The 14,150-nt window shown below is 56.7% G+C and overlaps 2 protein-coding genes across 4 annotated transcripts in view; both read left to right on the top strand.

Annotated features, from left to right (window-relative positions):
• The window catches only part of IGF2R (insulin like growth factor 2 receptor), a gene marked incomplete at its 5' end in the record, with an annotated part of 98,190 nt that extends 96,651 nt beyond the window's left edge, over positions 1-1,539 (top strand). Inside the window, one exon of the mRNA XM_029943265.1 lies at positions 1-1,539. This exon is cut by the window's left edge and continues 8 nt beyond it. Coding sequence (XP_029799125.1) covers positions 1-94 — 94 coding nt within the window.
• A 9,199-nt stretch (positions 1,540-10,738) lies between these two features.
• Positions 10,739-14,150, top strand: part of SLC22A1 (solute carrier family 22 member 1) — a 28,623-nt gene continuing 25,211 nt past the window's right edge. The window contains exon 1 of one of the 3 annotated variants that reach the window (XM_029945541.1): positions 10,739-11,376. In XM_029945541.1, coding sequence (XP_029801401.1) covers positions 10,966-11,376 — 411 coding nt within the window. In that variant the 5' untranslated portion in view covers positions 10,739-10,965. The remainder of the gene's footprint in view (positions 11,377-14,150) is intronic. The other 2 variants (XM_029945542.1, XM_029945540.1) reach the window with 2 other exon arrangements.

Below are 14,150 nucleotides of genomic sequence, written 5' to 3' on the forward strand. Positions count from 1 at the left end.
GGGCCGGCCCAGGCCCGCCCCGCAGAAGCCCGCGCCCCCCGGCAGCCTGGCGGCCTTCCACGACGACAGCGACGAGGACCTCTTGCACATCTAGTCCCCTGGCGCCTCCAGGGGACGCGGTGCGCCGCGGCCGGGCACCTCCAACCAAATAGGACTTCCGTCGATGACGCTTCTATCGTTTTTGCCTTTAACAAGAACTGTCTCCAAAGGGAAGAGTTTTTGTGAGGGGGGAGAGGGTGAGTAGGTCAGGTTTACGTCCTTGGAACGTGGCTCTGCCCCTGTCGTGGGGGCGGGGCGGGGCCCTGGGTTTTGTCCCCAGTCCTCAGTTAGAAGCGGGGCCGCCGTGTGCTGCGTCACATGCGCCCGGGCCAGACGCATCTCGAAACAGAGGGCTGTGTGTATTCAAGAAAAACCCTTGCTGCTTTAGGCCCTGGAGGGTGTTTGACCATTATATTTTAGCATTTAATTCTCTCCTCCTATTTATTGACTTTGACAATTACTCAGGTTTGCAAAAAAGGAAAAATACAAAAAAAAAAAAAAAAGGATAAAAAAATCACAAAAAAAACAAAAACAAACAACCCGACGGTTTCTCCGTGAGGGCGGGGGTAGCCGGGTCGCTCCCTGGTCAGAAGGGGAAGCTGTCGGTGTGCTAAGAAAGTTCCTTATGAGATTTTGAACTGGTCAATAATGTAGCCTGTACTTTAGAATGCTCCAATCTGTCCCTTCATTTTTGCTTCCTTTTTCTTAAGGGAACACGCACGTTCGCTCACACACACACACACACACACACACGCGCGCGCGCACGTGCAGGGTCCCCGAGTGCCTAGGCTTTGGAGGGTTCTCCTGCTCTCTGCCCTTAGTAACGGCTGCAGCGTTTTGCATGACGTCCTCAATCCTAGGTGCACAGAGCACACTTACCAGTATTTCTGTCGCCGGCTGGTGAACTCAAACAACCCACCCAAAGATGATTTGCGTGTGTGTGTGAGGTTGGAGTTGAGATGTCAGAGAAAAGAACTTTCTTCCAGATTCGGGGGATAGGTCTCACCTCTTCAGGTTCTCATGACACCACCTTTACTGTGCTTATTTTTTTAAGAAAAAAAAAAAAGTGTTTATCAACCATCTGACCTATAAGAAGCCTTAATTTGCACAGTGCGTGACTTACGGAAACTGCATGAACGCCGACGGGTCAGCATCTCGCCCTCGCGTTGCACTTGGGGATCCCGCTCTGGGGGTGCTGCGTCGGCCTCTCGGTGCTGCGGGACCGGAGGGCGGGGCCGCTGTCCCTCCCTTGCTGTTGGCACCTTTCTCGAAGTGTTTAATGAATGAATTTTCTCGAGTTCTCAAATTGTACATAGACTCTGTGGTATTCACGTACTGAGAAAACCACCCTGCGGTGGTTTCTTGGTTTGTACTCTGTTTGGCCGATTTGATTTCAACATGAGTGTATTTTTTAAAATCGATTTCTTTTCTTCATTTTTTTCCAATCAAATTTACTGTAATATAAAGTATTCAACAATTTCAATAAAAGATAAATTATTAGTCGGGTGGTACCGCTGGTTCCTTCCAAGTTGCCCTGCGCGTTGCGGAGTCTGGCCGCCTGCCTGCTCCAGGCCATTGCAGCAGGTGCCTGCGTTCCAGCTCCTGCTGCGGGGGCCCCCTGGGCCCGTCGTGGGCAGCACCGCCGTGGGCTCCCTGGTGTCCTTCTGGGCGCAGGCGCTAGTGCCAGGGGCACCCTGCCTTCGTCCAGCTCCCGCCACATCTCGTTCCCTCCCTCCTTGCGGGAAAGCAGACCTCAGGGTATTCCTGGTTCCGTGGGTGAGCTGCCCTGTGTGTCACGGGGTGGCAGCTTCTCTCTGGACAGTCGTCACCCTGACTGGTAACAAGAGCTTCCCAGGAGTTAGTGGGAAAGCAGACAAAGCAGAAAGTTACAGCATCAAATCTGACTTCTTGGAGTCAACGTTCTGCCCTCCCTGCCCCTCATTTGTTCATTATTCAGTTGCAGTGACTTTAGGATTTGACACTGTTTCTTCTGAAACAGACACTTGGGTCTTAGGAAGCGAACATTACCGCCCAGGAGTCCCTGGTGCTCGGGCGCTGCTCTCCCAGCACCCCTCCATCTCGCACACAGGAAGCCCCTCGGGCAGGAGGCCAGGAAGGCCACTTGCCGTTCTGCACTGGCCATGTCAATGAACTTGACCGTTGGGATCTTCACACCCCTGGCTGTCGGCCGAGTTCGCAGCTTGTGGCTGGCACGTGGAGGGGATGGGTGGGCCCCGTGTGTGGGGGGCGTTTGCTCTGACCCTTGGGGACCTGGACTGGAGCCACCCCTGGGCTCAGAAGACAGTCCTGTCCTCACCAGCTGCCGTGGAAGGTGGTTGCAGGACAACGTGCCCTGACGGCAGATGGGCACTGTGATGTTGTCAGAAGCGCTTTATTAGTAAGAGTACAACCCTGATACTCAGTTTCCTTTTAACCAACTTTTCTAGGCCCTTTTGAGACTGTCTGAGGACGGCAGAGACATGGAGTAAATGGGGGATAAGCACGGCGTTGGCAAACCTTGTGTAGAGGAAAATCCACCATACGGTAGAGATCTGCGCTTACTAGGAACGTTTAAAAGTGTTTGAAACCCGTTCTCCGCCAACCGCTAAGATTGTGCTGTGCGCAGGATGACCCTGTAGGAAGGCAGACTCCGCCGGGGCATTTAAAACAGTACTCCGAGGCTGGGGGGTGGGGGCGCCTGGGCGGCTCATTCGGTTGAGTGTCAGACTCTTAATTTCGGCTCAGGTCAGGATCTCCTGGTTCATGAGTTCAAGCCCTGTGTTGGGCTCTCTGCTGACAGTTTGGAATCTGCTTGGGATTCTCTGTCTCCCTGTCTCTCTGCCTCTTTCCTTCCACCTCTCTCAGGGTAAATAAACTGAAAAAAATTTCACATTCCTAATTGGCACATAAGATTAAAAAAAATTTTTTTTAACATCTACTCATTTTTGAGAAACAGAGACAGAGCAGGAGGAGGGGAGGGACAGAGAGGGGGGAGACACAGAATCCGAAGCAGGCTCCAGGCTCCAAGCTGTCAGCACAGAGCCCAATGCAGGGCTTGAACCCATGAACCACGAGATCATGACCTGAGCCAAAGACGCTCAACCGACTGAGCCACCCGGGTGCCCCGGCACACAAGATTTTTAATATAAATGGAGAACTTGATCTAAAGCCAAGACTGTCTTTACTGTTGGTAAAAATAATAAAACAAAATTAAATCAAATAAATGAAATGGAATGAAATAACAAAACCGTGCTCTGGGGTGACCTGATCCTTCGTTTGAGTCACAGAACTGCCACCAGCCAGGCCTGACATCTGCTCTTCTCTTGCAGGTCACATAGAGATAGTGAGCATGTCAGGGGCAGGTGTCGCGGCCGAGGTTAGGTTTGAATAAACTGCTTTCCGCCACGACGGAGGTGCTTTCACACAGCGTATTTCTCCACCCACACCTCCCTGAGTTGGGGTGAGCCTCACCCTTGGGCCAGCCTGAGAGAGCGGATGCTGAATGATACCCTCCCCACAGGAAGCATGAGTGGGGCCGCTGTGGGTGCTGGGCTGGCCGCCGGGCCGGGCAGTCCTGTGATGCATGTCCGGGTGGCGCAGGCCGAGGGACGGCGATCCAGGTGGATGGCAGAGGTGAGGCTGAGGCAGGCCTAGGACTTGAGGTGTCTCCTGGACGTCCCAGTAAGGAGCGGGTGCTGCGGAAGGGTCAGAGTTGGTGGGAGAAGGGAACAAGGACGTGCTAGCACTCAGAAGGCAGTGGGGGCCGCCTCAGCTGTGCAGACCCTGGGGGACCTCTGGCTCCCAGTCCGGATGGAGGAGGTCCTAGGGGGGAGACAAAAACTGTCCTCTTAGAGGGAAAGACCAAAGTTCACGCTTGTAAACTGTTAACTCCCATTTCTTCACCTCTTATTCTGTTTTGTGTTTGGACCAGTTTGCAAATTAAACTCGATAAAAAAAAAAAAAATTCCCTAGAACGTTGTTTCGGCACAGGGTCCAAGGAAAACGAGATTGCACAGATGGCCCTGTCCGTCCTTGCTCCTGGACAGGGCGGGACTGTGGAGTCCCTGACGGAGCTCACGGCCAAGTTGGGGAGACCTGACGGCCGCTCTCAGCGCTGTCCTGGACGACACCGTGGGGAGCTGGCGACCCACACAATGGGGTGCAGTGCCCTGGAAGGACCAGAGGGCCATGTCCCAGTCAACCTTGTGCCCTTGGTTTCAGACTTTTTTAAAATTTTGAGATACCAGAACATACGGGATTCTGACCAAACAGGACAAGGAGCTTTCTCTCCTCCAGCCACTTGACAGGGGGCTGCCCTCCTGATGCCCTACCTTCTCTGGGCACCCTAGGAGGTCACCCCGTGGGACCATGATGCATCCACCCACACCCGAACATGGCGGTGGGTACGTCCCTCCAAGCTCAGCCTCAGGTCCTGCTCATGTGTCCCCGCTGGTCACAGCAGTGCCCTTTCAGGAAAAGGACCCCATTCTGAATCCTGTGTTGTGCTTCGTTGCTACGTCTTTTCAGTTTCACTTCAGTCCAGAAAGTTTCTCAGTCTTTATACTTTCATAGCCTTGACACATGAGGTTGCTCTCCTCACGTCGGGGTCTGACACCCTGTCAGGCCCCTCTCCCTGTGGGACACCTCTTGGCTGCCCCCCCTCCACTGGAGGATGCCTGCTCGCCTCCACCCCAGGACGTGGATTTAGGATTCCTTTTCGGGAAAGCATGGGGGACAGACCTCAGGTTGAACAGAATCATACTTAAACTAGGAAGTCTTGTCATAGAGTGGCGTTTCCCAAAGTATGCCCCATGGAACCCTTGTTCCGTCTGATTTTGGTAGATGTGCTACAAGAGCTGGGAAGGGTCTGTGGCCAGGCAGCTTTGGCGGATCCTGAGCAGACAGCCTTTCTTGCTGGGAGACCTCTCTGAGCTCCAGCTTAGATTAAGATAAAAATGTGGCAGGTGACTCTCCCAAGAAGGTAGGGTATGCAGTGCTTTCCACATGTTGGCCCGTGGCCCCTTGGAGAGCCTGGTGGCCTGTGTCTCATTCTCGGAGAAATGCTGTCACCGTGGTGCACAGTTTTCCTGAGGGTCACACGGAACGGGTGTGGCATTCTCTGTACAAGAATGGTGAGGTCCCCAGAGACGTGTGCACGCTACTTCAGAGCTTGCTCTCCCCAGGGAAGCCCCTGCCACTCCCCATGGCCCTGCCCCTGCTCCCTACTTCCGGCCAGGTTCCCCAGGGAGCTGACAGTGACTGGGTTCCACGGCCACGGACGTGGTGCTTCTGACCCGTTCCGTCCCTCTCCACGTGTGCACGCTGGCGTGTCGAGATGGTTAGGGGTCCATCGTGTCCCCCAGAACTCCTGTGTTGACGTGCTCACCCCTAGCAGCTCAGAATGTGACCTTATTCAGAGATTGGGTCTTCATGGAAGTGATCAAGTTACAGTGAGGTCAGGGGGTGGGCCCTTATCCACTGTCACTGGTGTCCTTGTAAACAGGGAGAATTTGTGATGTGAAGAACACAGGGAGACGGACATCTGGAAGCCAAGGTGAGAGGCCTTCCCTCCCCACCCAGAGAAAGAGCCTACCTTGCCCTCCCCTTGGTTTTGGAGTTCCGGAACCACAAGACAATACATGTCAGTGACTTCAGCCTCCCAGACCCCCCGTGCCACTTCACTCCGCCCACCCTGAGTCCGGGGAGCAGAGGCCCAGTCGCTCTCTTGGAGGGGCCAGGCAGGCACCAGACACAGCAAGTGTGACCCGTGGCTATGCCGGGGACCGAGGAGCCTGGTCTAGGCTGCCCCACTGTGACCTGCCATTGCCTCCATGCCCATCGAGGCAAGACTGAGTGGCTGATGGTTTTGCATGAACCACAGGTGGTTTTGTGGGTTCCTTTGTGGGGACAGGGTGTGGTGGGTCATTGAAAGCTGAGCGGGCTTCCAACACTGATCCCTTGGGGACGTGGGTGGGTGCCGGCTACCTGGGATTTGGATGCTGGCACCCAGCTGGGGATAGAAGAATAGAGGCCAGACGATGCCCTTGGTTCCTGGCCCCACTGTCCCGTGTGCCGGACTAGCCCCGCTCCCAGGGGCCACTGGCCCAGTGGTGACATCTGTATGCACTCAGCCCTCTGAGGTCTGGACATGGGGAGAGGAAGGAGGAATTTGATGGGTGGCTTCCATCTCATGCGGGTACTGGAACAGGTGGGGGACAAGAAGATTGTTCTGGACAAGCAGGGTAGGCCTGGGTCATTGCGTCGGAGTGGTCATGGTGCCTGGAGACGGGAGGCGGAGACAGAAGGCTCCTGTTTTGTCCTCTGGCCGGTCTCTCGTCCAGCCCAGCGCCTTCCGGTCAGGGCCTTCGGCCGGGGAAAACAGAGTCATCAGAGGGGCCCTGACATCAGAGAGAAGTCTGTGGTGCGAACAGCCTGGCGCCCTAAGGAAGGCAACACCTTGGACTTGGACTACGGACTGAGTGGAGCCTCACTGTGGTTCCCCTGCTGGGTCCTCGTTTCTGTGGTTTCCACACTCCTCAGTGCAGGTTAACAACTGCCCCTTAAGGACCATAGAAGGAAGGGGCCATTTTGGAGAAGGTGCTGGGGGTTGAGGTCTACCTCCGTCACGGTGGTCCCCTCCTGACAGCACACAGAGGGACACGGCAAACCCGGGGCTGGTGACGGGGCCTGCAGCCAGGACAGCCCTGGGGCCTGGGTGCAGCCTCCTTTGCCGTTCTGATGACCCGAGGTGGCCCGGCCACCCCTCCTGGCACCTGAACTAGAGACTGGGAGATGGGAACAGAGTGGCCTGGTCTGAGCAAAAGAAAGAGTGCCCAGCGTGCTGGGGAGGTGGGAGGGACGCCTTTGCCCAGGGCCAGAGAGACTGCTTTCTGCAGCAAGGAGAGAGCAGATGTCAGGCCTGGCTGGTGGCAGTGGCCCTGGGGGTGGCGGTGGGGGGCAGGGAGGGGCCTCGCTTTCTCCCCAGGATGTGTCAATAGTGGGACCTTTGCTCTCTGTCTGCCTCCTGGGTGGGGGTGGAGGGCAGCCAGAGCATTTGGGGCCAGCAGGTTTGTGTTAGAAAAATCCACTTGTTTTGCTCCCGTGTGGCAGGGACACCCTGCTATCTTGCCTCCTGTGCCCCCCACCCTTGCTGCACACCCGGAACGCTTCACTCCTGGTCCCCAAATATGTGGGGCTTTTCCCCACGCCCAGCAGTTCCTTGGAACACCCGCAGGGAGTCCTATCATTGAACTCAATTCTGACATGGTCGACCTGCAGGTATCCTCAGACCCCCCCACCGCCCCAGGCTAGGGGCTCAGTCCCTGTAAGACTGCCCCCCGCTTCACATCCCACTGTCAAGTCATGGGTCCCCAGGTTACCCATAGTTCTGTCCGGCTTGGCTTACAGAGTCGGGGGGGCTCTCATGACCCGTTCCCCTTTGGATTCAATTGATCTGCTGGAGCAGCTCACACTCAGGGAACACTCCTAATCTACCAGTTTACTAACGGGTGTGATAACGGACACAGAGGAGCGGCCCGATGGAGACCTACACGGGGCAAGGTCTGGGAGAGTCCCAGGCGTAGGGAGCTCTGTCCCCGTGGAGCTGGGCTGTGCAACCCGCCGAGGTGGGTGTGTGCACCAGCGCTCACCAGCCAGGAAGCTCCCAAAACCCCATTCTTCTGGGTTTCTGGGTTTCTTAGAGACACTTCCTCATGGAGGCTTGATGGATCACGAGCTCCATTTTCAGCCCTTCTTCCTTCTCTAGAGAATGGGGGTTATGTGGAAAGCTCCAAGCTTCTAATCATGGCTTGGTCTTTCTCATGACCGGGAACCATCCGGCGTCCCCTCCTTAGAACAAAGGACACTCCTATCACCCAGGAAATGCAAGGGGTTCAGGAGTTCCGTGCCAGGAACCTGGGGTAGAGACCTGGACACATTTCCTATGATCTCAGGCCAGCGGAAGGCCTGCATTTCAGCTTGGAGTGTGTGAGGTCCTGCTCTAGGGGAGGTTTGCCTCTGATCTTCCTCCTTCCTGCCCTCCCTGCGAGAGTCAGCCCAGTGGCAGGGGGATTCAAGGGCTACAAGCCCCTGGAGGTGGGCCTTATTTTACCAGACCAGCTGGCCCCCGGTGCCCGTGCAGCAGAGAGAGGAGAGTCCCAGAAACAGAAGGGCCTCTCCTGTGTGCAAGGGCAGGGACCCCCTTTAGGCTGTCTTCCTGGGGATGACATGGGGAGGGGTGAAGGGGGGAAGGGGTTTCCTGTCTGGTGGCATTTCGCTGTCCACTGTCAGCAGCTCTGGCCAGGGCTCATCGGGTCCCACCCTGTGCCCAGACAAGCCCCCTTGACCCCATTCCCTGCGCGTCAGGTAGTTTTATAATCCAGCAGCTGGGAGCCTGCCCTGGGCAGGTGATGGCACTGGCTGAAGTCCCATGGGCTCCTGGGAAACTTCCTCTGTCGGGGTGAGGAGATGGGGAAATGGGTTTGTTTGGGGAGCTCGGCTCTCCCACCAGCTGGTCCATCCGTGTGCCCCAGGCTAAAGGTCTGGTTAGCCAGAAAGCCAGAGTCCACTTTCCCTTTCGGCCCATGGTGCTTGTGGCTGCAGTTAATGGCCAGCTCCTGGCTCCCCCTTGTCAGCCTGCATCCCCTCCTGGGGAAATGCAGAAACAGGATGTGGGAGTCCCTGCCTGTGGTTTTGAGGTGAGGCCAGAGGACCCCATGGTGGTTCCCAGCTCCATCTTATGGGGGGTGGCCCCGTACCCCATTCCCCTGAGGAGGTCCGGGGAGCAGGCCAGGTGCCCTGTTCCCCCAAGAGGGCCACGGGACCCAGGATGAGGACCTGGGGGCCCTGGGGAGCCAGGATGGGGGTCTGGGGACCCAGGATGAGGGCTTGGGGGGCCCGGGGAACCAGGATGAGGGCCTTGGGAACCCGGGGAACCATGTGAGGGCCTGGGGAGTGCCCAGTGAACCAGGATGAGGGCCTGGGGGGCCTGAGGATCTAGGATGAAGGTCTGGGGGCCCGGGGAGCCAGGATAAGGGCCTGGGGGGCCCGGGAACCAGGATGAGGGCCTGGGGGGTCCGGGGAGCCAGGATGAAAACCATGGGGGGGTGCCCAGTAAACCAGGATGGGGACCTAAGGGGCCTGGAGAAGTAGGATGAGGACCTGGAGGGTGATGGACCAGGATGAGGGCCTGGGAGCTCCCAGCTACCACAGGCTGTCCCCCTGCCCTGCCCCTACTCCAAGAGCAGCAATGGGGCTGGTGCACAGTGGATGGGCCCAGGGAGTTGCTTTTGAGCCAGGCCTTTGCTCTCAGTGCCCTGGCCTTGGAGGTCTGCCTGGCATGTAGCTCCCAGAGAAGTATGTGCGGGGCGCAGTTAGGCAGCCCCAGGCCCCGGGAGCAGCGCTGCACGCAGGCCCCGAGGCCTTTCGAGGCCCTGCTGCCCTGAGGAGCCCACACCGTTTCTCCCTGTCTGTTGGTGTGGAGCCTTGCAAGGCCGCACACTTGTCCCCCAGTTTTGGGGGCGGACCCTCTGCAGTCTGGGGCAAGATCTGCCTGAGCCCACGCGGGTCCCGCAGCTGCCTGCCTGAGGGTCTCTGTCAGCCAGCGGCGCCTCATCTCCTTGGCTTGTGGACTCCCCCACAGGCCACCTGCTTCATCAAGCCCGCAGTGAGTGGAGGGATGCCCGGCCAGGCGGCTGTGAAACTGCACTTGATGTAAGCCTGGGAGCAGCATGGCCACATTTGCTGCATTCCATGGGGACCAGCCAGTCTTGGGTCCCACGTCTACTCCAGGGTGCGAGTGTCAGGAGGCAGTGTCATCAGGGGGAGGGTGACTGTCCCATCCCTGCCTGCCATGCCCTTCTTGCCTTTCATCACTTCCTGCTCCTATGCGCCCCCCCTCCCCGTATCAACCCACTGGGCATAAGGTGCACGGCTGGCTGAGAGGCCAGTTTGTGGGGCTCCCCTAGTGCCCTCTGCTTGAGCTGTCCATCCGTGAGTCTGTCCTCATGAACTGTATGCTGTTTGGAGTCAGCAGCTACCCCATCTCTGTGTCCCAGAGCCCGGCACTGCCTGAAGCGTTTAGGGACTTGGTGAATGTTTGTTGAGTGAAAAAACCAAACTGACAGACGCATTGGTGAGCTAAGGGCAGGTTAATAAATTCAGGATGTTGTTCTGGAGCAGAACAAGGTTCAAGTTCAAGGACTGTGGGAACTCGGGAGGTTGCTGTAAGCTCCTCACGCCTCTGTTTTCCCAGCTTTGCCGTGGGGAGAGTCGGAGCAGCGTTGACCTTGAAGGCTGTCATGATCTGGTAACAATTCAGAGCCTTGAATTGGAGGCTGATGCTTTTGTCATTGTCATTACCTGGCTGATGGCTGAGTCTGAGGCTGTGGCGAGTCTGCAGCTGGTTCCTATCTCCCTTTTCCACGAGATGGTGGCCTGCACAGCCCTCGGAGACAAATAGGATGCAGTGCTCAGCAGAGCCACGCTTGGGATCAGGCCAGCTAGGTGAAGGACAGTGAGTCCTGGATCGCACAGCCCCTGAAACTGTACTACCTTTGGTTTATCTGGATTATAAAAAGAAGTTTTTAAATAATCTCTCGGGAAGAGCCCTAAAGAGACCACTGGGGCGGGGGTTACATGGCAGGCTCTAGCCTCCTCTTCTAACACCCAGAGAGTTAGAACCTCAGCTTCATTGCCTTGCTTCCAGGCCAAGCCATGTGACCTTTACCATCCTGCCTTTCATCCTTGCTGGACACCCGCGCTGCGGAGTGAAAGATTTTTTCCAGTTGGTTGGCTTCCAGGTAGAGCATGCTTGGACAGCAACTTGATTTCAAACCAGCCCATTGCAGAGAAGCCGACATGAAACATTGACCTTGACCACTGCGGCCCAGGCAGTTTGGCCAAAGTGATGAGGGTGCCGGTCCAGTCATGCCCACTGTGGATGACATTCTGGAGCAGGTGGGGGAGTTTGGCTGGTTCCAGAAGCAAATCTTCCTGACCCTGTGCCTGTTGTCAGCTGCCTTCGCCCCCCTCTATGTGGGCATCGTCTTCCTGGCCTTCACCCCTGATCACCGCTGCCAGAGCCCCGGGGTGGCCGAGCTGAGCCGGCGATGTGGCTGGAGCCTGGCAGAGGAGCTGAACTACACGGTGCCCGGCCCGGGGGCTGCGGGTGAGGTGTTTCCTCGCCAGTGCCGCCGCTACGAGGTGGACTGGAACCAGAGTGCCCTCAGCTGCGTGGACCCGCTGGCCGGCCTGGCAGCCAACCGGAGCCACCTGCCGCTGGGCCCCTGTCGGCACGGCTGGGTGTACGACTCGCCCGGCTCGTCCATCGTGACCGAGGTGAGAGCTGACCCTGTGCTTTGGGGGGCAGGTAGGCTTCAGGGGTGGGGGGGAAGGGAGGAGGGTTCTAGTCACTGAGCACTTAAAATGTGTCCAGTTCTGGGCGCCTGGGGGGCTCAGTCAGTTGGGCATCAGACTTCGGCTCAGGTCATGATCTCACAGCTCGTGAGTTCCAGTTCTGCATCGGGCTTTGTGCTGACACCTTGGAGCCTGGAGCCTGCTTGGGATTCTGTGTGTCTCTCTCTATGCCCCTCGCCCCCTCAAAAATAAATAAACATTAAACAAACAAACAAAAAGCGTCCAGTTCTGTCCTGGACACTTTCCACACTTTTCTGTCTAGTCCTCCATGGACTCTGGGTGTTAGGGAAGGTCAGAGAGACCTCTGCAAGCCAGGCTGAGCTGGATTGTTTGAACACGGGTCTACAGGGAGACGGGCTCCTCTTCTTTCTGCCCCACTGGCTTCTTTCTCCAAGAGCCTGTCAAATTGGCTTGGGGTGCGGCTTCTTTACCATTGGAATTAGTGGGGCCCCCTTTCCTCCCCTCAAGAGGCGCGGGCATGTGAGGGCTACACGTGACTGGGGCAGTGGGGAAGCCGCCCTGGCACTGGAGTCAGACTGTTTCAGTCCCAGCTCTGGTCCCGAGGTGCTGGGCATCGCTGAGTAGGTTACTCTGTGTCTCTGAGCTTCAGCTTGCTCTCCAGGGATGGCGTGACCTGCCCCTTGGGGTCAGGAAGTTCAGCGGAGGATGGCGAAACTGCTGACAAGCATGAGCTGAGCTGCATGAGGTGGCCCCCGGGATGGGGTGATGGGGCCAAAGGGCACCGCTTGCATAGCTCAGGGGTGATTTCTGGGTTGTGCCTGAGAATATTTTAGTAAAAAGTCACTGGAGTTTTTCCCTTCATGCATCATTTTGAAAGTGCTGCATTGTGACCCAGGGGGGGAGGGGGTCTTGGAAATTGGCACTGAGGTCGCTCGTTGAAGCCACGGACACAAGCTGTGCACAGAGGCACTCTGTTAGCAAAGCCGGGTGTGGCCAGGGCGCTGCTCACCTGAAATGGGAGGTGAGTGAGTGGTGTCCTGTCAACACAACAGGGGCTGGTCCTGGAGGAAAGCTGTGCCCTCCCCTCTCGCCTCGTCAGCACTCTGTCCAGGAGTTGGGGTGGGGAGGGCACAGAGGGACGAGTTTCCCCCTCAGGGACAGGTGCAGGTGCGATGTGAACTCCTGGGCTCCGAGGCGCCGCCCAATGACAGATAACCAGTGAGGCTCCTCCCCCCAGGGATGCTGAACTGTCCTGCGCTCTGGCTGTCAGCACAGAGCCCAACATGTGGGGCTCGAACTCACTAACCAGGAGATCGTGAGCTGAGCTGAAGTTTGATGCTTAATCGACTGAGCCACCCCAGGCGTCCAGAGCATTTGTTCTCCATGACTTAGACCCATTCTGCTAATAAACGGGCAGAAGCAATCGGTCCTTCATCCGTTAACATGCGGGGGACCAGCCCACGCACCCCAGTCGAAAGGTCCCTAGTAGGGGGTTGGTGTCGGCGCAATATCTCTGGAAAAGAAGACAGACAAGACGAACAAGACAGACAAGACAGACGAGACAGACAACGTGGATGGTGGTTGGCAAAGCCACACTCTACTTAGATAGCCAGGGTCTTCCATACCAGGGGTGATGACATCATTTCCTTAATGGTTACATAATTCAAGGTTTTTGAAGTGAAGACGTGCTCCGGAAGGGGTCATGTTTAACAGGACAGGTGTAAATATCAGGAATTATCAAGTCATTGCAGGAGAGGGATTCCCTAATAATAGTCTGGCTCCAAGCAGAAGATGAGCCTGAAGAATTCTATGAGGATATTTACATTCCTTAAGACCCCTCACCAGTTATGCATGGGCAAGATGCTCATCCTTTAATAGGCAAATCTTTTGGCAGAGGCTTGCGGTTTACTCCCAACAGCAGACCAAGAGCTAGAAAGCAAAGTAAGGGGAGGGCTGGCGCCACTGACCGAACCAAGTTGATTCAAAGCCTAAAAGTATATGTCTCTTTACAAAGCAATAAGAAAATCACAGACAGGATGAATAGAAACCACATGTGCGGCCCAGGAGGCCAAATGTTGTTTGAGGGTAATTTTTGCCTACTGGGCCCCAACATTAACGCCTCTATCTGTTCGCTCAGTCCCTTGCTGCGGAGCGGCGGTGGTGCGGGGATGGAGACCGGGAGACACCTTCGAGCTTCCCTCCAGAGCTGTGAGGGGGGCGGGGAGAGTAAGACCAGTGCCGGGACCACGTGTGGGCAGACACAGCGGGCTCCAAGGAGGGGGGTCCTAGCTGCCGAGATTATCATGGGCGCCTTCTGAAAGGAGGTGGCATTTGGTTGAAGCCTTGGGTGCATTCTGAGCAGAGAGGAAAGGAAACGGGGTGGGGGGGTGGGGGGCATGGGCCTCTGGGGAGAGGGAGCTGGTGCCGCACTGGGGACCATGAGCCATTACACGGATTCGGATTCAGGGCTCTGTGGGGGGGGGCGGTGAATGAGGGCGGCGTCTCCCCTTCCGTGAGAGCAGGGCCCCCCCTCCCCCCCGCAGAGGTCTCACCAGATAAAACACAGGCACTGAATTAAATCTGAACTTCTGATAAATGACCAACAGATGTTATGCAATATTGGATACGGCTGAGGCAGCAGCGATACCAATGTCACATGGGAAACCCCTACACTAAAGTGTGAGTGTGTGTGTGAGTGTGTGTGTGTGTGTGAGTGTGTGTGTGTGTGTGTGTGT

The sequence above is a fragment of the Suricata suricatta genome, chromosome 7 (genome assembly GCF_006229205.1).
Source record: "Suricata suricatta isolate VVHF042 chromosome 7, meerkat_22Aug2017_6uvM2_HiC, whole genome shotgun sequence".
NCBI classification, from domain to species: Eukaryota; Metazoa; Chordata; class Mammalia; order Carnivora; family Herpestidae; genus Suricata; species Suricata suricatta.